The sequence below is a fragment of the Nomascus leucogenys genome, chromosome 1a, assembly GCF_006542625.1.
Source record: "Nomascus leucogenys isolate Asia chromosome 1a, Asia_NLE_v1, whole genome shotgun sequence".
Classification (NCBI taxonomy): Eukaryota; Metazoa; Chordata; class Mammalia; order Primates; family Hylobatidae; genus Nomascus; species Nomascus leucogenys.
In genome coordinates, this window is record NC_044381.1 from 84,380,275 (window position 1) to 84,403,604 (window position 23,330).

General features: G+C 46.4%; 1 protein-coding gene across 1 annotated transcript in view; it reads right to left on the reverse strand.

Moving 5' to 3' along the window:
* Positions 1-450: 450 nt before the first annotated feature.
* PLEK2 (pleckstrin 2) overlaps positions 451-23,330 on the reverse strand; it is a 28,327-nt gene continuing 5,447 nt past the window's right edge. Inside the window, exons 2-9 of the mRNA XM_003263591.4 lie at positions 14,329-14,493; positions 8,835-9,016; positions 6,582-6,673; positions 6,095-6,282; positions 5,759-5,860; positions 4,108-4,191; positions 1,689-1,767; positions 451-922 (exon numbers count right to left, since the gene is read on the reverse strand). Of these exons, the coding sequence (XP_003263639.1) occupies positions 795-922; positions 1,689-1,767; positions 4,108-4,191; positions 5,759-5,860; positions 6,095-6,282; positions 6,582-6,673; positions 8,835-9,016; positions 14,329-14,493 (1,020 nt within the window). The 3' untranslated portion in view covers positions 451-794. The remainder of the gene's footprint in view (positions 923-1,688; positions 1,768-4,107; positions 4,192-5,758; positions 5,861-6,094; positions 6,283-6,581; positions 6,674-8,834; positions 9,017-14,328; positions 14,494-23,330) is intronic.

A 23,330-nucleotide genomic window follows, 5' to 3' on the forward strand; every position in this document is an offset into this window, starting at 1 on the left:
ACAGACTTTTCACTACAGATTAACCTCCCAACTGGTGAAGTTTCTTGGTACCTATTTGTCTCAGCTTATGTTCATTTTAAAACCAAAATTTAATGCCTTGATATAAATCTTCCCCATTTACATCTTTTTCTGTCCTTTAGAGCGCTCTTACTCTGCATTGCTAAATGCCCATTTTTCATAGATGTATGTATGTATTTTTCGTTTATGTGATTAAGTTATCCGACAGAGTCCATGACTTCTAATGTATAATATTTATGCGGGCTTGTTTTCTAAAGCAAAACAATATTCTCTGAATGTACAAAGTTTGGCCACCATCCCCACTTTAAGATGAAGTATGTCTTAATGACAGAGATACTTGAAATGTTGCTCGAAAACTATAAAACTTTGTATGGGATTCTAATAGCCAGAAACAAATGTCAGCTTTTACTAATTCCAAAGAAGAGAGAACCGCATAAGAAGAGAGTTTTATTCAACATTATGGCATGGCCAGTGTAATTGTTCCAACAAAGGGAACCTACTTTGGTGCCCGAGGAAATGGCTGTTTGTGATGCTGGGGAAAAGTCAAGATGCTGACGCCTGATGGCTGTTCTAGCCTTTCCAGGTTTGTAACATCAAGATGGGGAAGGAAATGGCACCACTGCTGTTTGTAATCTGAGGAACTCTTCAGCATTCACTCTCCAAAGCAGTACAAAACTTACAAAGAAGTGAAAAGTCTTAACATACTCCCATTCTCCAGGAACTCCTGTCTGTGTCATCTGGTAGGAGGGAGGAATCCTGATTCCCTCAGGTCCTTGTCATGTTAGCTTTTTGATAGCTTCAATCCACTCAGCTCGCTCAGCCTTGCTGCTGGCCTGAATGTAATAGTGTGTGTCATCCTTAGTAATCACTTTGAAGAGGTTTCCCTGGACATTCCCTTTAACCCCTAGGCAGAAAAAAGGGGGGAAAAATCAGTGATTGAATAGCCATGTGTACTTTCACCTTGAACCAGCAGAAAGTCAACTGAGACATGGACAAAAACATACAACGACATATTTATTAAATAAAAGGTATACAGTTAGAGAATCCTATCAGATGAGGTCCCCTTTTCCTCCCATTCCCTGTCCCTCACCAGTGCCCTAAGGCCTGCCAATGGTTATGTCTGGATATTCCTGGAAGCCCTCTTGCCTGCTCCCTATGCTCAAGATGGTAGCATGCCATAGATCTACCATTTCATTCACATCAAAGAATCCAGTATGTTTATGTTAAAAGCAAGCACAGAATTTGGAGTTTGATCTCAAATTGTTTAACTTATTGGAACCCCAGTTTCCACAGCCATAAGATGGGAATAATATCTTCTTACCATGGCTGGCTATTGTGAAATTAGTATTATGATACATATTAAGGTATGTTGTTAACCCTAAAGCATTGTGTAAGCCTCAGCTATTATTTTTAGGTGGAAGCTTACAGGCCATCAGCACAGAAACTGAGGGGAAAGATTATTAACATAAGGATTACTTAGTTATATTCTTAAAATGCCAAGAACATACCCTTTGTTCAATTCTGAAATTCGCTTCAAAACTCACACCACTCTGTCTCATGGAGAAAGCCCTGCTCAGCTCCTAAAGCTGTCGTTTCATTAGTGGGACATTACTGAGGTGCAGGAGGGAGGCCCCTGAGATCTTCAGGCCAGGGCTGAAGTTGCACCTTACCAGTGGGAACGCCATTATCCTCCAGAGCAGACACGAGTGAACCACGAAGAGAAAACCCACCTACTGGCCTGTTCTCATCCTGCAGAGGAAAAGAGACCCAATTAGGAATTTGTGAATGCACAAAAGGGAAGAGTTGCACTCCCCTTACAACTCAGGCCAGCTAAAGAAGTCAATGCAAATCATTTGTAATAGAAGATGAAGCTGAACTTGGACATCACATGGCCAAAGCTGCATGCATCAGTAAGGAAGCTTGGGCCTCTTCGTTTCACAGTCAGCAGCAGTAGTGCCCGTCAATGTTGCAGTTACCAAGTCTGGCAGACTTGCAAATCTGCTTTTCATTCCTGGAGATGTCTCAAACAGAGCCTCTGATCCAATATGCTACCCGGAAAAACATTCACTGGCTTCCTTAACCCTTGTGTGCATCTTACAAAGCAATCAGAAATATATATTTATAGTAATCATTTCTTTTTTTTTTTTTGAGGCGGAGTCTCACTCTGTCTTCCAGGCTGGAGTGCAGTGGCACAATCTCAGCTCACTGCAACCTCTGCCTCCCAGGTTCAAGCGATTCTCCTGCCTCAGCCTCCCGAGGAACTGGGATTACAAGCACACGCCACCACACCTGGCTAATTTTGTATTTTTAGTAGAGGCGGGGGTTCATCACATTGGCCAGGCTGGTCTCAAACTCCTGACCTCAAGTGATCTGCCCTCTTCAGCCTCCCAAAGTGCTGGGATTACAGACATGAGCCACCGCACCCAGCTATAGTAATTATTTCTGCAAAGTTGATAGATTCCTGCACATAGGATATCGTTACACAGTCTGGCATGTGCCTAGCATGAAACTTCGTGTGATACAAAACTGCGATTGGTGGTATCCCTGGACGATTCAGGGCAATTTTACACACCACGTGCCTCAGGCCCTAGGAGCCCTTCAATTAATCAATAATCAACTTCATACTGCATGTTGGGCCCAGCAAGAGGTAGGGCAAAAAATAAAATGGTTAAATTAAATACTGGAAATATTTGTACTACTAAATGCCAATGGGAGGAAAGTTCAGAGAAGGAAGGGATCTGCCCCAGCCTGGAGGGTTCAAGGGCAGTCTCAGGGAGGACAGGAGACTTGAATTGGGCCTGGATAGGAGGGTAGGTCCCCAGGACAGGAGAGGGGCATTCAGCCTAAACAGGAGGAGTGGGAGTAAAGTGCGGAACAAATTAATTACAGAATGCCTTTGAGATGGTTCCTTATCTTGTACCTACAGCCCAGAAATTTGGCAATTCTTTTATTTCCTTTGCACACTTGCTTTGAGTAATCTCTTCTGCACTGTTTCCATCTACGTACGTATGTGAGCATTTGTGCGTGTGTACATATATATGTATGCATATTTACATGTATATGTATTTATAGATAGGTGTGTATAGGCACATATGTGTGTATATATATTTTCTCAGTTTCCTATTTTAAAAGCCGAGACAGCAGACTCATCAGGGGCACAAAGAAAGTAGGTTAGGCTAGACCACGGTGAGAGTTAAATACAAAACTAAAGTGTTTTTTCATTTGTTTATTTTTTCCTTGCTTCAAACAGGATTTGGGGTAGCCAGGAAGGAAGGAGTTTGAACTCCATCCTGTAGCCAGGCCACCATGACCCACAGAGAGGTCAACTGGAGCTTTTTGGAGGCTCCTCCTGCCACATCCCTCCCTGGCCCTGGGCCCTCCTGTGGCCTAGCTGGGTCCAGGCGGTTCCTGATTGAAGCTCAGTGAGGAAGGAACTGCCCACTCTTCACTGTTTCAACAAAAACTAATGAAAGTCATACATCGCCCAAGACAAGGCTGAACAGCTAACTAAAGGGCCCTTTTTCTTTGCTTTTGACTGGAATTAGATCCACTCAGCATGTGGTAATACCTAGTATCAGAAACAGAAAAATGATTTTTTTTAATTTGCCATCAAAGTTTTTTAAAAAGCAAATTAGTAAATTATGGCTTAAATATTATATGGTAACAGAAACTTTTCAAAACATAGGTGGGGAAAAGTGGAGGGAGGCAGAATTAATGGGATCTTTGAATGGAAAGTGTGGAGAGGCTGGGAAGTGCCAGTAGGAGTCTCTGTCAGCCTACCTCATCCTCCCTATTCACAAAGCAGGCTTTGGGGAAGACCAAAAGATGCTTTTCCTCTGAAAATGATAAAGATGCCCTCCCATAAAAAAGTGGGGGATTAGGCATAGAAGAAACCGCTCCAGAAGCAGGCACCTATGTGATGACAGGGCAGAGCAGCTTGGACTGTGGAAGGAAAGGCATGGTGCAGCAGACCTTACGACGGGTGCCAGGGGAAGGCAGGATGTCCAGCCAGCTGCCCGCTGTGCCAGGAGAGGAGTGTCTGGGGGCATCACGACATGGGACCAGCACGGAGCCAGCATGCGCACTCACTTTGGAAGGGTCGTAGTAATGCAGGAAAGCTGGATCCTTCCTTAGGACAAAGCGACGCACCTTCCAGTTTTTCCTCTTGTGCCCCTGAGGCAAAGAAATGGTTCAAAGCTCATTGGTGATAGCTGCATGTCCCTCTCTCCTGCATCTATGCATGTAATGCCAAACCCCCCACAAGCCAGCCCGCTCCAATGGGACTACATTCTAAAACCAATCCGCAGGAAACCTGAGGATAGCAATGACATGTCACAGACCTCCCTGCCTGCACCCCCACTCAATGACACTGTAGCAAAAACGCCATCACCTTAAGTCAAGTCGGCAGAGCCAAAGAGAGTCCATGCAGAAGGAAAGGGGACACACAATACTCAGGGCATAAAGGAGGACAGGGAGGCAGCAGGTGTCAGCTGGGCTGGGAGCACACAGGCAAACTTGAACCCAAGGGCACCAGCTAAGGGCCAAGTCAGTCCAAAAACAAACCTTCCGCTACATGTATATTTGTCAGTCTACACGTGTGCCCACATGTGCAGTAAAACCACTTTCACATTGTGCATTAGGAAAAAAGCAAGAAACGATCAATTATATGATAAAATCTAAATGTGTAAGAAGCTGACGTGTGTGTGTGTATGTGTGTGAGGCTTTCTTTGGCCTCACTGACCAGGAGGGCTAAGGTTAGATCACAAACCTTAGCCCTCCTAGTCAGGAACACCCTCAGAGTCCCTCCCACACCCTTCTCAAGCTCCCCTAGGGGCCTCTCTTCCTCCCCTCGGGAAGGACTCCTATCAGGCCCAGCAGAAGCAGGGCCTTGGTGTAGACAGGCAGCAGTGGGGATGATAAGAATCTAAGAGCAGATGAGGATCCTGACGTGCAGGAAGCAGGTGACAGCAACAGCACATGCTCTGAATAATGATGGGAGTGGTGCCGAGCCGTGTACGTGCCCTCTGTGCAGACACACACATTCACATGGTATACAATATGTGCACAAACACGAAGGCTGTGCAAAATGTCTGCTACACTTCCTGTGCCAAGGACAGGTGATTTTGTTCACAGAATACCCTTTTTGTTAGGCACAGGTAGGAATGCTGCAGGACACGGCTTGCCTCTGGTTCAACACAGCTGCTCTCCCAAACACGGTTTAGGAGTAGTGGCCGTGGCCAGGCTTTGAACACTGAGCCTTACAGTGGAGAATCTGATCTTCAACCTACCAACATGGTGGAGAAAATTGTTTTTAGCTCAGAAAGTGTATCAAGGGGGTGTACAGAATCTCACAAGGGAAGGCAGAGACCCCAGGACACCCCAAGGAACAGAAGGCCAGCAAATGCAAAACCTCAAGCCAGTCAGCAAAAGCCTCCAAGACAAATACATGAAGCTGGGCGACTCTGTAGAAGTTGTTTTTTGATGTTGTGATAATTGTGTGTGTGTATAGTACATTTTTCCTGAACAGCCCTTGTGTCTGGTACACATGTGTGTGTGAGTGTGGGCATATGCCTGTTCTTTGACTTGCTCCTGGTGGCTGGCGCTGGGCTCTTGCTTTCGTAGATTTTGCTGTAATTGGTGCCCTCCAGCAGCCTCAGCCCTTCCCTTCTTCTGGGCTCACTGCTCCCTCCCCTAAGCTTGAGAACTGTCCATCTCTCTTCCCTGCTCATAGCAGCCATACCTGCTTGGCCAGGTAGCCTTGTTTCACCACCGTGCCACTTAACTCCACAGTGCTCAGGCTAATTTCTTCCTTGGGGCTTATCTTCTTTTTGTAGCTCTCAGCCTAGGGGGAAGGAGGGAGCAAGGATTCTGCTATAGAAAAGACCCAGGCCCAGGCTATGGCAGCTGTCAGAGGGGAAAGGAAATTCCTCAGGACAGGAACCTCATTCTGCATCAGGATGAAGGCGTCCCCAAAGCCCAAGGTCTCCTCCCATGACTGTGGCCCCCAGGCCCCCACTCTGTTGTGTGTTCCTTAACTTTTGCCCTGGTGGCAAGAAGAACCCACTCTCCAACTTACAAAAGTATACAGGGCTGTGGAGTCATCCAGGAACTGCTCGGCCAGATCCCCAGAGCGAATGGCTCCCATGCTTCGGACACCCACGGGCCTGAGGAAGTTCTCCTCCATGAGCATGGAGGCCAGGGTCACCGCCTCCAGACGGTTGGCCGTGAAGCTGTTGGAGATGAGCCAGTCCACCAGGGAGGAGCCTGGCCAAGGGCGCACCAGTCAGATGATGGGTGATGGACCAGCGTCCTTGGGGTGTGTGGCCAATGACCTCACTGACTTTGGCCCTCTGGGCAGCCTCCGGGCTCTACCCAAGAACAGACTGAAGGCCACACCTGCTGCATAGAGCCGTGGCTGCACACCCACACATGGCCATCTCAGGCCAGCCTGTTGCCCAGCAGGCAGCTCTGACCTCAATACAGGGTGGTCAAGCACACAGCTGAGCCTTGCATCACCATGTCCCAGGTTGACTGCCCAGCATGGCCCTGGGGGACAGGCTCACCGAGGAAGGTCTTTTTATAGGTGCTTCCCTGCTCCATGTTGGGGCTTGAACGGATTCCGGTGCTGCTATCGTGCATCTTGTCCACGATGCGACTACATGGAAGGGAAGGCAAAGGAGAGAGAACCCTCATCACGCTGGCAGGTATAAGGGAGGGTACTGAATCACTGCTAAAGGTATAAAGCAAGTGGCAAATGGTGTGACACACATCACAAAGCAAGGGGGTGTAGGAAAGCAGCCTTTTGCATGGCAAGAGCAATGCCATCTTGAAGTGAAGCACCATGATGATTGATTTTGTTGTTGTTGTTTTTTGTTTGTTTTGTTTTTGAGACAGAGTCTCGCTCTGTCACTCAGGCTGGAGTGCGGTAGCGCGATCTCGGCTCACTGTGACCTCCACCTCCCAGGTTCAAGTGTCTCCTGCCTCAACCTCCAGAGCAGCTGGGATTACAGGTGTGTGCCACCACACCCAGCTAATTTTTGTAGTTTTAGTAGAGACGGGTTTTCACCATGTTGACCAGGCTGGTCTTGAACTCCTGACCTCAAGTGATCCGCCTGCCTTGGCCTCCCAAAGTACTAGGATTACAGGTGTGAGAGCCACCGTGCCTGGCCTGATGATGGATGTTTGACTCCTGCATACCACGGTGTTCCCATAGCACAGCTCACCCAGCAGTCACAGGTTTCACAAGAAAGTCTGAGGCACGACTAGCTGCACATTTTCCCAAAAAAGCTTGCTATATAAAGGATATTTTCTGGAGGACAAGTGTGGTGATTCACTGTCTCTAGGCCAGCAGGGACATCACTTCTGTTTTTAAGTCCCTATTAAATGCCTCTTTGTGAGAAACTGGATTTGTCAGCCTCTTTCTCCTGCCTCTCAGCTCCCCTTGTAGGTAGGTTTGTTTATACCTCCTCACCACAGAACGGGGTGTTCAGTTACGCATCAAAATTTGAGAGGCAGGATTTTCAGACATTTCTTTTCTTCTTCTTGCTTATCTAAATGCTCTTATATTTCTATGCCAGACACACACTGCTTTTGTAGTAAAACCAAAAAGGTGTGACTTTTAACTTACAAACAAGAGTGTATGCTGGGCACAGTGGCTCACACCTGTCATCCCAGTGCTTTGGGATACTGACGGGGGAGGATCACGAGCCCAGGAGGTCAAGGCTGCAGTGAGCTATGATCGAGCCACTGCACTCCAGCCTGGGCAACTGAGTGAGACCCTGTCCCCAGAAAAGAAGAACAAGCCCCAAGAGTGCACAGTAGCCCACATGATTCTCTGTGATCCCCTGCATTAAGTCCAAACCCCCTCAGCTACTTTTTGAACTATCTTTAAACTCAGCTGCCTATCCACCCTTATCTGCAGCTGATCCTCCCTGCACCCACCAGTGTTCAGCAGCTCCCTAGACCCATAGGAGGTGTACAGTCAAGATTTCAGTGCCTGGTAGGGAGTTTTTGTGAGCCCAGGAATGGATTCATACATCTTTGATGGGTGTTAACAGTTCTGTTGCCTGGGAGGTTGGTGGAGATTTACTGTGGTTTGAATGTTTATCCCAAAACTCATGTTGAAAATCCCCAATGTTGCAATATTGAGAGGTGATGCCTTTAAGAGGTGATTGGGTCATGGGGGCTCTGCCCTTGTGAATGGATTAATCCATTCATGGATTAATGGGTTAAATGAGTTAATGAATTATCATGGGAATGGGACTGGTGGCTTTATAAGAGGAAGGGAGATTGGAGCAAGCATATTAGCAGGCTCAGCCCCCTCACTGTGTGATGCCCTGCACTGCCTCAGGACTCTGCAGAGAGCTCCCACCAGCAAGAAGGCCCTCACCAGATGCAGCCCCTCAACCTTGGACTTCCCAGCCTCTATAATGATAAGAAATCCCTCCTTATGAGTTACCCAATTTCAGGTATTCTGTTATAAGTAACAGAAAACAGACTAAGACGAGATTTGGGGGGAGCTGTGACACAGCCCTGAGCACCCTGGCTGAAATGGAATGGGGGTCTTGTGTCATGGAGGTGTGCAGAGGTGGCAAGAGCCACAAGAGATCCCATAGGAATGGGGCAGGTAGGTAGGGCCACTCCCAAGCAGAGAAAATAATATACACAGGACAGGAACAGCTGAAGGCCCTGAAGCACCGTGGTGGCACCAGCCAGGCTGTGCAGCAAGCACAGAGCCCCCACAAGGGGCAGGGTCCCCTGCCCACCAAACACAGGCAGGAGAGGCTGCCACAGAGCCCGGCAAGCGGGGCACTCACTGCAGGCTGATGTGCGGGGGCAGCTTGAAGGAGTTTCTCAGGCTGTGCAGCTGCTGGACCTTCCCCGGCTGCCCTGCATGAATAGCCCCGGTTATCTCAAAGGCCCAGGCATCCCGCTCCTCTCGAGAACAGGCCTCCAGGAAGTACTCTGTGGATGTTTGAGTCTTCAGCTTAATGAGGAGCTGTGGGAAGAGAGAGCCAGTCAGGCCAGCACTCAGGCAGAGCAAGAGGACTCTGGGCAGCAAAAATGAGGGGGCCCCCGGAGAATCTAGGTGACAGTGACTGCCAAATGCCCAGAGCCCTCGGCCACACAGCAGGTGGTCTTTAAAGATTCACTTGGACACCTCCAGTGGCAGGAAGCTGGTGGCCTCACACTGCAGCCTTTCCCTTGTGGACAAAGTAGTTACTGTAGGGCCTGCTTCCTGGACACGCTAGTTCTGTTCTCTCTTCTAGAACCACACAGATGAAGACTCACCTCCTATGACAGCCCCTACACTGAAGAGGGAAATGCCCAGGCTTTAAAGTCAGACCCATCTGAACACAAACCCCAGCTCTGCCACTTGGCTGTGGACTCCCGGGCTCATTAGGAAATGACAGGATATTAATGCCTACCTCAAACGGACGGTTAGTCATGCTCCCTTCCGTCCTCTTTCCTGTGTCTAAGCATCACGTCTTTCACACATTTCTCATAGGATATAGTTTCAGCTCCTTCCCATCCAGGTCGCTTTGTTTTGTTTTTTGTTTTTTGTTCTTTGTTTTTCTCTTGAGATGGAGTCTTGCTCTGTCGCCCAGGCTGGAGTGCAATGGCGCGATCTCAGCTCACTGCAACCTCCGGCTCCCGGGTTTAAGCGATTCTCCCACCTCAGCCTCCGGAGCAGCTGGGATTACAGGCGCCCACCACCACACCTGGCTAATTGTTGTATTTTTAGTAGAGATGAGGTTTCACCATGTTGGCCAGGCTAGTCTCGAACTACTGATCTCAGGTGATCAGCCTGCCTTAGCCTCCCAAAGTGCTGGGATTACAGGCGTGAGCCACCGTGCCCGACCCCATCCAGGTCACTTTGTGCTAAGTGTCCTACACTTGGTCAACATTCTCATAAATACGGTGCATGGAATGGAACACGCAGCTCCAGGAGAAGCCTGAGCCCACTGGCTGTGGGCAGCTGCAGGGCACTGTAGACTCACTCAGTGCTGTCAGAAGAGAATCTTTTTCATGTAGGCCACTTCTCTATCTTTTAAGTGCACATTTATGTTTTTTTTTTTTTTAATCAATTGTGGGATTGATAGGAGACTATCAATCGGGTGGTAGGCTGGATCCATCACTTCTGCTGGAAAACAAGCATTTTATTTCATTCTGAATCTATTTTCCAAAGGATTCTCTTGGCTTATTATTTTGTTTACAAACTTAGTCAATGTCCCTCATCTAAACTAAATGGTGAATAAGACATGGCTGGGCCGGGCGCGGTGGCTCACGCCTGTAATCCCAACACTTTGGGAGGCTGAGGTGGGTGGATCACGAGGTCAGGAGTTCAAGACCAGCCTGGCCAATATGGTGAAACCCCGCCTCTACTAAAAATACAAAAATTAGCCGGGCGTGGTGGTGGGCACCTGTAGTCCCAGCTGCTCAGGGGGCTGAGGCAGAAGAATCGCTTGAACCCGGGAGGCAGAGTTTGCAGTGAGCCGAGATCGCGCCACTGCACTCTAACCTGGGTGACAGAGAGAGACTCTGTTTCAAAAAAAAAAAAGACATGACTGACTCATGGTCCTAAAGAACACCACAGGCAGGCCTCAGTGGCTCACGCCTATAACCCCAACACTTCGGGAGGCAGAAGCCACACCCACCTCTCTCCATGTATACTCTTCTTACTTTCACTCAAGACATTCTACCTGTCCAGAATGACTGCCTCTCTCCTTGTTCCATCTTTGCCCACATCTCTATTCCTGAAGTGTTGCCTGACCCAGCCTGAAATATCTTTTTCCTCTTCAGGGATAAAGGGTTTTCTGCAGCTCTTGATAGCTGTGGCATCATTGGAATGCCAAATGTTTTTCAATTAACCACTTGCTTTCCCAATAAAATGAGCAACTCTATGAAGAAACAATCTTACCATTTTCTTCCTTGATTCCTCCATGCCTTGCAAATGTCTTGGCACATAATGGGCCCTTGATAAATAATTTATTGGGAGACTTTTTTTTTTTTTTTCCAGGAGTCTCATTCTGTCGCCCAGGCTGGAGTGCAGTGGCATGATTTCAGCTCACTGCAAACTCCGCCTCCCAGGGTCAAGATCACTTGACGTCAGGAGTTCAAGACCAGCCTGGCCAACATGGTGAAACCCCTTCTCTACTAAAAATACAACAATTAGCTGGGCATGGTGCAAAATTGTGCCACTGAACTCCAGCCTGGGTGACAGAGTGAGACTCTATCTAAATTAAAACACACACACACACCACGGAGCTGCTCCTCCAGTAGTAGTAGCTTGGCAGTGATCTCATCACCACTGTGGAAGAACAGAGTTCAGCCAGCTTCCTGAACCCATGCTGTCAGCCTGTAGTTAACCATTTCAATGAACAGAATTTTAGGACACACTATAAAATTCCACACAAAATTCTGGCACTCTTTTTACACGTTCTCTAATTTTAAAAAGTATGTGTGTATATATTTCATGATTTGTTCTTAGGGAATCTATTGGCTCCTCTTGATCTAGCCCAAGTACGCATGAACCAGGCAGGTGACAATTTGAGAATTTTATGTAGATTTTTTTTTTTTTTTTTTTGAGTTAGGGTCTTGCTCTGTCTCCCAGGCTAGAGTGAAGTGGCATGGTCATAGCTCACTGCCTCAGGCTCCCAAAGTGTTGAGATAACAGGCGTGAGCCACTGCACCTGGCCGTGTCTGGTCTTAAGATACTAAAAGGAAGAGGATGCAGAGCCCATCTTTTCCCAGGCTCAGCATCCTCTAGTGGTCCTACAGCTACCCCAGCAGAAAGCTACCCCTGCCTGACTTCTCACTTTTAATCAGTGACACCTCCAAGCTTGCAGTGGAAATAATGGAATGACATTTCATTTGTGCAGCCTCCTAGGCTGGAATGATACTCAATGCCTCCTTTTCCCTTGCCCTCAACAGCCAGTCAGCCACCAAGTCCTGTTGACATTTCTTTCATAATGCTTTCTCCTGTTCATCCCTTCTTCTTGCCTTATTTCATGGCTAGATTATTTTAATAGCTCCTTTTGTTTTTTGAGAAAAATTTGAAATTACAGAAGAATACAGAGGTAAACATAACAAATGCCAGTAAACCCACCACCCAGAATGAACCATCATTAATATTTTCTTATACTTAGAAGATTCCTTAATTGACCTCATTTGTCTTCAGTCTTTTCCTCTCCTGAACACGGCAAGCATAGGAGAGTCAAAGAAGAAAAACATGATAAGAAAGAAAATGGTGAGATTCCTTTTTATGGACCTAGAAATCTTATTAGTAACTGAACTAAAACTAGTTCTTCCTTTTATTCTTTCTACACGTTTTTTTTTTTTTTTTTTTCAGAGACAGAGTCTCACTCTGTCACCCAGGCTACAGTGCAATGGCATAATCATAGCTCACTGTAGTCTTGGACTCCTGGGTTCAAGTGATCCTCCTGCCTCAGCCTCCAAAGTTGCTGGGACTACCAACACCTGCCAACACGCCCATCCAATTTTTTTTTTTTTTTTAGAGATGGGGTCTCACTGTGTTGCCCAGGCAGGTCTTGAACTCCTGGGCTCAAGCTATCTTTCCATCTTGGCCTTCTGAAATGCTGGCATTACAGGCATGAGCCACTGTGCCAGGCCTACATTTTTGTTTTTCTGAGATGTAGTCTTGCTATGTTGCCCAGGCTAGTCTCAAACTCCTGGGCTTGAGTGATCCTCCCACCTCAGCCTCCTGAGCAGCTAGAATCACAGGTGTGTACCACCACACCCAGCCTTCATTTTGGTCTTTCTAAGAGAGTTTTCTTTTCTTTTTCTTGTTTTTTTGAGACAGGGTCTCGCTCTGTCACCCAGGCTGGAGTGTAATGGCATGATCTCGGCTCGGTGGTGACCTCCACCTCCTGGGTTCGAGCAATTCTCCTGCCTCAGCCTCTTGAGTAGCTGGGACTACAGATGCCCGCCACCCCGCCTGGCTAATTTTTGTATTTTTAGTAGAGACGGGGTTTCACCATGTTGGCCAGGCTGGTCTTGAACTCCTGACCTCAGGTGATCCACCAGCCTTGGCCTCCCAAAGTGCTGAGATTACAGGTGTGAGCCAATGCGCCTGGCCTCTAAGAGAATTCTCATCAGACCATGCTCTCACTCAAAATCTTCAATGGCTCTCCATTACCTCCATCTGGCCCAAACCAAACTCCTATCACTGATTTGGTGAACATTCCCCTTTGACCACACTGGAGGCCCTACTCCCCAGAAGCCACACCCACCTCTCTGCATGCATTCTCTTCTTACTTTTACTCAAGACATTCTACCTGTCCAGAATGACTGCCTCTCTCCTTGTTCCATCTTTGCCCACATCTCTATTCCTGAGGCGTTGCCTGACCCAGCCTGAAATATCTTTTTCCTCTTCAGGGATAAAGGGTTTTCTGCAGCTCCTGATAGCTGTGGCATTGGAATGCCAAATGTTTTTCAATTAACCACTTGCTTTCCCAATAAAATGAGCAACTCTATGAAGAAACAATCTTACCATATTCTTCCTTGATTCCTCCATGCCTTGCAAATTTCTTGGCACATGATGGGCCCTTGATAAATAATTTATTGGGAGAAACTTTTTTTTTTTTTTCTTGAGGAGTCTCATTCTGTCGCCCAGGCTGGAGTGCAGTGGCGTGATCTCGGCTCACTGCAAACTCTGCCTCCCAGGGTCAAGCGATTCTCCTGCCTCAACCTCCCAAGTAGCTGGGATTACAGGCCGCTGCGACCACACTCAGCTAATTTTTGTGTTTTTAGTACAAATACTAAAAATATTGGCCAGGCTGGTCTCAAACTCCTCACCTCAAGCAATCTGCCCATCTCGGCCTCCCAAAGTGGTGGGATTACAGGTGTGTGCCACCACGCCCAGCCTAGACTTTTTTAATTGTAGGGTTGAAGCCACCCCTTACTTCTGGAACACAGACCCCTCAGGGGATGAAAGCCATCATAGTGAACCCCAAGATAGCAGTAATTACTCACATTTGTGTGGTGCCTGCCTCCCAGCCCATACAGTACTCTAATACACTGTGACCTTCATGGTCCTCACCACAACCATGTGAGACACTCAGGGGTAATTATTTCATCCCATTTTACAGATGAGGAACGAAGGCTCAGAGAGGTTTAGCTACTTGTCCAAGCTCACATACCTGGTACGTGGCGGAGCCAGGATTTGAATCCAAGTTCTTCAATTCTAACTCTGAGCTCTTCCTCCTACCCACACCACTTTCCCAAAGAGGCCAGAGGTGGGAAGACTGTGGAACAGAGAGGAGCTGGACAGCAGGGGCCGTCACTTACTGGTCGGTTTTCATACTCCAGGCAGGGGCAGGTGATGGTGCAGCCATCGAGGAGGATCCGGCCCTTGGGAGGGGTCACTCTCCGACCCCCCTCAAGCTTGTAGTACACCAGCGTGTTCTGCCGAAGGATGAACCATCGCGCCTTCCAGTTGTGGACAATGTGGCCCTATGGACAGACAAGAAAGCCCTGAGGTGAGGTGGTCAAGGAGAGGGTGTGGTGTTCAGGGAGGGGTGTCCGGTGGCACAGGTAACCAGACTGTGCTGTGGAAATCACTCTCCAAGGAAGACAGCAGGATTTGTGTCTGGATCTCTTTTGAGTACATAGCAAAGACCTTTGGCACTGACCTTCTAGTTCCTATTTGGCCATTTCTTGGGTTATAAACCTTGAAAAAAACTACAAAGTAAAAAGAAGAGAAAAATCACTCGCCTGTAATCCTACTGCTAGGAGACAGCCATTGCTAACATATTGTATTTCCTTCCAGTCTTTTTTCCTTTCAGTTTTTGCCTTCTGGTTTTTTTTAAAAATTAAGATTATTTTACATATAGTTTTATTTTCTAGTTTTTTTGTTTTTGTTCTTGTTTTATAGACAAGGTCTCAAAAGAGACAGGCTGGAGTACAGTGGCATGACCTCAGCTCACTGCAGCCTCCCTTTCCTGGACTCAAGTGATCCTCCCACCTCAGCTTCCTGAGTGGCTGGGACTACAAGCATGTGCCACCACACCTGGCTAATTTTTAAATTTTTTTGTAAAGACGAGGTCTCACTGTACTCCCTAGGCTGGTCTTGAAGAACTCCTGGGCTTCTGTGATCCTCTCACCTTGGCCTCCCAGAATGCTAGGATTACATGCATAAGCCACCATGCCCGGTCCCTGTTTTGTTTGGCCTTGCTGAGCATCTTCTCACACCATTAAATTTCTGTAAAACATATTTTTAATGACAATTATGTGGATACATAGTTTACTTGCCAACTTCTATTGTTTGCAACTGAGGTTGTTCCATTTTTTCCACTGTTCTGTAATGAATATCCTTACATGTAAATTTTGACCTGCATCTATTTTTTTTCCTTTGGATATATTCCTAGAAAGAATATTACTAGTCAAAGGATGTGTGCAATATGAGGCCACTTACAGTCTCCCAGAGCTAAGGACTCTGACAGTCTTACCTAGCCAGGTGTGGCAGGCTTAAAAAGAAGGGTAGTTTAGGTGGCTGTCAGGTGGCAGGAATAAAGAGAAGGGTAGTTTAGGTGGTTCTCAGGTGGCAGGAATAAAGAGAAGGGTAGTTTAGGTGGTTCTCAGGTGGAAGGAATAAAGAGAAGGGTGGTTTAGGTGGTTCTCAGGTGGCAGGAATAAAGAGAAGGGCGGTTTAGGTGGTTCTCAGGTGGCAGGAATAAAGAGAAGGGCGGTTTAGGTGGTTCTCAGGTGGCAGGAATAAAGAGAAGTTAGTTTAGGTGGTTCTCAGGTGGCAGGAATAAAGAGAAGTGTAATTTAGGTGGTTCTCAGGTGACAGGAATAAAGAGAAGGGTAGTTTAGGTGGCTCTCAGGTGTGTGGTAGAGCCAATGGGCAGAATAGTCAGGTGAACATGGAGAGCCTGTTTCTAGAAAGATCAGTGGATGGGGAAATGTCTGCTGAGGGATCAGAAAGGAATGAGTTTAGTACACAGTCACAAAAGCACCTTCCTGGGATATTTCCAAAGCCCAGCTTAGGGCTAGGTTCTAACCGACAGAGGTGCTTTACCTGAATCAAAGTCCGTTGCTCCAACTCACTCATTTCCTTGCCTAGCACGGATTCATATCAAAGGCCCTTTTAGTTCTCAATCTCTGGTGCTATGATTCTATTCCACACTCAGCATGTAGTAAGAGCTGTTAGAGAGCCAAAAGTTGTAGAAGGAATCGTCTGCACCAAAGTTATTTGTGCATATAACTGAGCTTTGTGAGCACTGACTTGAGCCCAAACAGAATTTACTGTGACAACTAAATAAGACTTACAACACAGCTAATCTGACAAGAGTTTATTAACATGTCCCAGTGTTATTATGCTACGTGATGATCACTCTGTTTCCATGAGAGGGTTCGTGCAGTCCAGCAGAATTGCACATTTTTGCTCTCTTTGTTCCTTACTTACATCCACACGTAGTATGGGCATTGACAGTTTTACCTGACACAAGCAGACATGTTTAAAGAAACAAAAAGATTTGTCTTTGACTTCGCAGCTATTGGGGTTCTCTACTGCTCTGCACATAGCCCAGCCTCAGGTCCCCATTTCCTATGACCACCCCCCGCCCCAACTGCAGGGGTCCTGGGGCAGCACTAGCAGGACTGGTCTGGGACATCTGGGTGCTTCCGAATCCAAGGCAGTAAACTGCTGGCACCCAAGGCTGTAGCTGGAAGGGAGTGGAGAAGGCAATTAAGTTAATGGTATGTGGACTGGTGGGAGGTGGAGTAGAGGAGAGGGCAAAAGAATCTTAGGACTGAGCTCGGTGGTTCACGCCTGTAATCCCGGCACTTCGGGAGGGCAAGGTAGGAGGATCACTTGAGACCAGGAGTTTGAGACTAGCCTGGGCAACATAGTGAAATGCCATCTCTACAAGTAAAAATTAAAGATTAGCCAGGCATGGTGGCACACATCTGCAGCCCCAGCTACTTGGGAGGCTGAGGAGGGACAATCATTTAAACCCAGGAGTTTGAGGCTACAGTGAGCTATGATCACACCACAGCACTCCAACCTGGGTGACAGAGCAAGACTCTGCCTCTTAAAAAAAAAAATAATAATAGTATGGGATGAGCCGTGTGCCTGTGTGCCTCCAAAATTCGTATGTTGAATGCCTAGCCCCAGTGCCTGAGACTGGGAATGTATTTGGAGATACATCCCCTTTAAAGAGGGAATTAAATTAAAATGGGGTCATTAGGATGGGCCTTAATCCAATCTGACTAGAGTCTTTATAAGAAAAGGAGATTTAGGTTGGCTGCGGTGGCTCAGGCCTGTAATCCCAGGAATTTGGGAGGCTGAGGCAGAAGGATTGCTTGAGCCCAGGAGTTTGAGGCCAGCCTCAGCAACATAGGGAGACCCCATCTCGATCAATAAAAATAAGTAAACAAACAAACAAATAAATAAAAATTAGCCAGGCGCGGTGGCACGTGCCTGTAGTCCAAGCTACTTGGGAGGCTGAGGTGGGAGGATTGCTGGGGCCCAGGAGGTTAATGGTACAGTGAACCAAGATCATGCCACTACACTGCAGCCTGGGCAACAGAGTGAGTCCCTGTCTCTAAAACAACAATAATAATTTTAAAAAGAAGAGGAGATTTGGACACACAGAGAGCTCACAGAGAGGAAAGACCACTGAGGACACAGTGAGGAGGTGCCATCTGCAAGCCAAGGAGAGAGAGGCCTTAGAAGAAACCAAACTGCTGGTACCTTGATATTGGACTTCTAACATACAGAACCATGAGAAATAAATCTCAGTTGTTTCAACCACCTATTCTGTGATATTTAGTTATAGCAGCCCTCATAAACTAATATGATAGGGAAAGGAAGGAGACTAGTGATATAAAAGGAGAAAAATGCAACCAACAGATATTGGGCAGAAAATACAAATACAGGCCGGCGCGGTGGCTCACGCTTGTAATCCCAACATTTTGGGAGGCCGAGGTGGGCGGATCACCCAACTCCTGAGGTCAGGAGTTCGAGAGCAGTCTGGCCAACATGGTGAGACCCTGTCTCTGCTAAAAATATAAAAATTAGCTGGGCATGGTGGCACATGCCTGTAATCCCAGCTACTCAGGAGGCTGAGGCAGAAGAATCACTTGAACTCAGGAGGTGGAGTTTGCAGTGAGCCAAGATGACGGTGCCACTGCACTCCAGCCTGGGTGACAGAGGAAGAGTCCATCTCAAACAACAACAACAACAACAACAAAAATACAGAGATGTTATACTTTCCTGGACGAAATGTTACATTTCCCAGAGTACCTTCCACTTAAGGAAGTTTCTGTCAATTCCATGCATGGGGCATTGATGTATTTTTTTACTTTAAATTTTTTTATTTTTAATTTTTGTGGGTACATAGTAAGTATATATACATGGGATACATGAGATGTTTTGATACAGGCATACATTGCATAATAATCACATTATGGAGAATGGGGTATCCATCCCCTCAAGCATTTATCCTTTGTGTTACAAACAATCCGATTATACTCTTTTAGTTATTTTAAAATGTACAATTAAGTTGTTATTGACTATAGTCACCCTGTGGTGCTATTAAATGGTAGGTCTTTCTCATTCTTTCTAATTATTTTTTTTGTACCCATTAACCATTCCCACCTCCCCTGCAGCCCCTCACCCACCCTTCCCAGCCTCTGGTAACAACCATCCTTCTACTCTCTAAGTCTATGAGTTCAATTGTTTTGATTTTTAGAGCCGGCAAATAAGTGAGAACATGTGATATTTGTCTTTCTGTGCCTGGCTTATTTCATTTAACATAATGACCTCCAGTTCCATCCACATTGTTGCAAATGACAGGATCTCATTCTTTTTTATGGCTGAATAGTATTCCATTGTACATATGTACCACATTTTCTTTATTCATTCATGTGTTGGAGGACACAGGTTGCTTCCAATCTTGGCTATTGTAAACAGTGCTGCAACAAACATGGGTGTGCAGATATCCCTTCAATATACTGATTTCCTTTGTTTTGGGTATATACCCAGCAGTGGAATTGCTGGATCACATGGTAGCTCTGTTTATATTTTTTTTGAGGAACCTCTAAATTGTTCTGCATAGTGGTTGTACTAATTTACATACTCACCAACAGTGTATAAGGGTTCCCTTTTCTCCATATCCTCACCAGCATTTGTGTTTGCCTGTCTTTTGAATAAAAGCTATTTTAACTGGGGTGAGATGATATCCCATTGTAGTTTTGATTTGCATTTCCCTGATAATCAATGGTGTTGAGCACTTTTTCACAGACCTTTTTGCCATTTGTATGTCTTCTTTCGAGAAATGTCTATTTAAATTTTTTGTCCATTTTGCACTGATGCATGTTTGATGGTAGTCCAACATGGGAAAACAAGAAATTTTGGCAAAGACAGTAGCAAAAGAGCAGATCGTTCTGATACCCAGACTCAGAGTTATCAGGGACAGGTGGCAGTGTCAGCAGTGATGCTTCCAATAGAAACATCTTCCAACAGAAATTACACCAACCTAGTACTGTGGGGGTTTTTGTCTGACTGTATGGTCCCCGGCTTTATGGCATCCCAGCCAAATATTCTCTGGCCTGTCAAATATTCCCGAGTTCGTATATGTCCTCCAAGAAATCCCTTCTGTTCAAAGTCACTAGAGTGGAATGTGTTACAAGCAACTGAGAATCCTAACTGATAGCAAAGGAGAGAAGTCTGAGGAGAAAAACTGATGACAAAAGATGTACTATGTAGGCAAGAAATTCAAAGAAGCTGGTGGCCCTCATGAAAATGTTCAAATCCTTTGACCCAATAATACCACTTTAGGGATCTCTGTTAACTAAATAATTTAGAATATGAGGCTGGGTGCAGTGGCTCACGCCTATAATCTCAGCACTTTGGGAGGCCAAGGAGAGAGAATCACCTGAGCCTAGGAGTTCAAGACCAGTCTGGGCGCTATAGTGAAAAGTCATCTCTACAAAAGAATTAAAAATTAGCTGGACGTGGTGGCACACTCCTGTAGTCTCAGCTAACTCAAGAGGCTGAGGTGGGAGGATCACTTGAGCCTGGGAAGTCAAGGCTGCAACAAGCTGTGATTGTGCTACCACACTCTAGCCTGGGCAACACAGTGAGACTGCCAAAAAGATTTTTGAAAGAAAATAATATAGATTATAGAAAAGGTTTTATGTATTGACACTTATAGGAACACCGCTTATAATAATGAAAAAATGAAAAATAATCTAAATGTATATGGTAACAACGTAGTGCCTGGTGTAGCTGCAGTGCAAGAATTCCAATCCTAAGAGATGGTAGGCCACTGGCACAGCCTTCAAGGTCAGACTCAGCAGTCTAAAGCACCAAGAATAGGTGGCAATGTCTTTGACATGAGCAAAGCACTTTTACTCATATTACTTCGTATGATACCTAAAAAAAATCTGGTAGCCACATGCAGCTGTAGTCTCAGCTACTCAGGAGGCTGAGGCAGGAGGATTGCCCAAGCCTTAAAGTCCAAGTCTAGCCTGGGCAACATAGTGAGACCCTGTCTCAAAAACAAAACTAAACAACAAACCTCTAGTAGTAGTATTTTAGAAAATACTTCTAAATATTTAAAATTTCGAGTTGGGTGTGGTGATTCACACCTGTAATCCCAGCACTTTGGAATGCTAAGATGGGAGGATCACTTGAGCCTAGGACTTCAAGACCAGCTTGGACAACATAGCAAGACCTAGTCTCTACAAATAATAAAAAACATTAGTCAGGTGTGGTGACATGCACCTGTGGTCCCAGCCACTCAGGAGGCTGAGGTGGGAGGGTCATTTGAGCCTGGGAGGTCGAGGCTGCAGTAAGCTCGGCCGGGCGCGGTGGCTCACGCTTGTAATCCCAGCACTTTGGGAGGCCGAGGCGGGTGGATCACGAGGTCAGGAGATCGAGACCACGGTGAAACCCCGTCTCTACTAAAAATATAAAAAAATCAGCCGGGCGTGGTGGCGGGCGCCTGTAGTCCCAGCTACTCGGAGAGGCTGAGGCAGGAGAATGGCGTGAACCCGGGAGGCGGAGCTTGCAGTGAGGCGAGATCGCGCCACTGCACTCCAGCCTGGGCGACAGAGCGAGATCCGTCTCAAAAAAAAAAAAAAAAAAAAAAAAAAAAAAAAGAGGCTGCAGTAAGCTATGATCACACCAATGAACTCCATCCTGGGCAACAGAGTGAGACCCCATCTCAGAAAAAATATATATAGTACATAAGTATTTATAATACTTAAGTATTTCTTGTAGTTTAGAAAATTTCTGGAGGGATACCCCAAATATGTAAACAATGGTCACCCCTAAGGAGTAAGAGTGGATACAGAGTAATAAGAATGGTGGCCAGGTGCGGTGGCTCACACCTGTAATCCCAGAACTTTGGGAGACCAAAGTAGGCGGGTCACCTGAGGTCAGAAGTTCAAGACCACCGTGGCCAATGGCCAACACGGCGAAACCCCATCTCTACTAAAAATATAAAACTAGCCAGGTGCGGTGGCAGGCGCCTGTAATCCCAACTACTCAGGAGGCTGAGGCAGGAGAATTGCTTGAATCCTGAAAGTGGAGGTTGCAGTGAGCCAAGACTGAGCTCCAGCCTGGGCGACAGAGCAAGAGTCCATCTCAAAAAAAAAAGAAAAAAAAGAATAGAAACTTATTTTCATTTTCATTTCCTTGAGTACTGTTTGAGTTTGTTTACTAATACAAATGTATTATTTTTACCATGAAAAAAATGCATTTAAATTTAAATACACAAAAATCCTGATGAGATGATTAGGGAAATCATTCATTCATTTAATAATCAATGATTAATAATATGGCACCAAGGCAAAGATGAACAAGACTCTGTCCTAATCCAGTGGGGAAGACAGACACCTACCCCACCCAGTATGAAAAGTTCCAGGACAGATGACTGGCATGGCCTCAGTGATCCCCTCCTTCTAGTGTTCACACTCTTGCATAGTCTCTTTCCACATTTTACTAGGGTTGGTCTGTATGGCAATATGGCAGAGTGATGGTATCCCAATTCTGACATTAGGTTATAAAGGTCTTCTGAGGCTTCTTATTGGCATTCTCTCTCTTTCTCCCTCTGCCTCTCTCTCTCCCTCTCTCTGATTATTTGCTGTGAGAAAAGCTAGCTGCCATATCCTAAGCAGCCTGATTGAGAGGTGAGGAGCCAAGGCCTCCAGCCAACAGCCATGTAGGTGAGCTCAGAATTGGACCCTACAGCCAGTCAAGCCTTCAGGTGACTGTCACTCTTGGCTGCAGCCTCAAGAGAGACCCTGAGCCAGTCTTGCAGCTACGCTGTTACTGGATATCTGACCCTCAGAAACAGTGAGATGACAAATCTTGTTGTTTTAAGATGCTTGGCCAGGCGCGGTGGCTCACGTCTGTAATCCCAGCACTTTGGTAGGCTGAGGGCGGGTAGATCACTTAAAGTCAGGAGTTTGAGACCAACCTGGCCAACATGGTGAAACCCCGTCTCTACTAAAAATTCAAAAATTAGCTGGGCGTGGTGGTGGGTGCCTGTAGTCCCAGCTACTCAGGAGGCTGAGGCACAAGAATCACTTGAACCCAGGAGGAGGGGGTTGCAGTGAGCCAAGATGGCGCCACTGCACTTCAGCCTCGGTGAAAGAGCAAGATTCCATCTCAAAAAAAAAAAAAAAAAGATGCTAACTTTTGGGATAATTTGTTATACAGCAATCAATAATTAACATAGGGCATGATACAAACCCCAAGGAGGAGCTCAGGAGAGGCTGAGGTGGGGGTAGGTACATTCCCAGGAGTGATATTGGGGCTCAGTCTTTCTGGTTGTGTGGAGTTAGGCAGGTCAGGAAGTCAAGAAGGGGTGAGCATAGGATTCCTGCCACTTTGGGGAAACTCCCCGTGGTTCTATATGGCTTGGGCTCCATAGGGGAGGTGATGGGGACCAAGTTAACAAGGGCTTCAGGTTCTCTGCCACAAAGTTTGATCTTCAAGGGGAGTCCTTGAAGGATTTTAAGCAGAAAGACAGCAAGCTTACGTTTTCATGTTAAACCTATCACTCCGAACACAGGAATAGCCAAAGGAAGCAGGTGAGACTGGAGTGAGGAGCTCAGCTGGAGGCTGCTGGAATACTCATGAACCTGGCAGGAAAGCACCACTGGTTCTGCTCTACAGATAAACCACACCATGCACAGAGGGCATAGTGACTGGTCTAAAACCACCAGGCAAAGTGAGTCACAGGCCGATAACACAATGGTATGCTAAGAAGAACCCAGGCCTCCCTCCACCTGGACACTTGTCCCTGGGCAGAGAGTAGCCTCTCTCTTAGGTT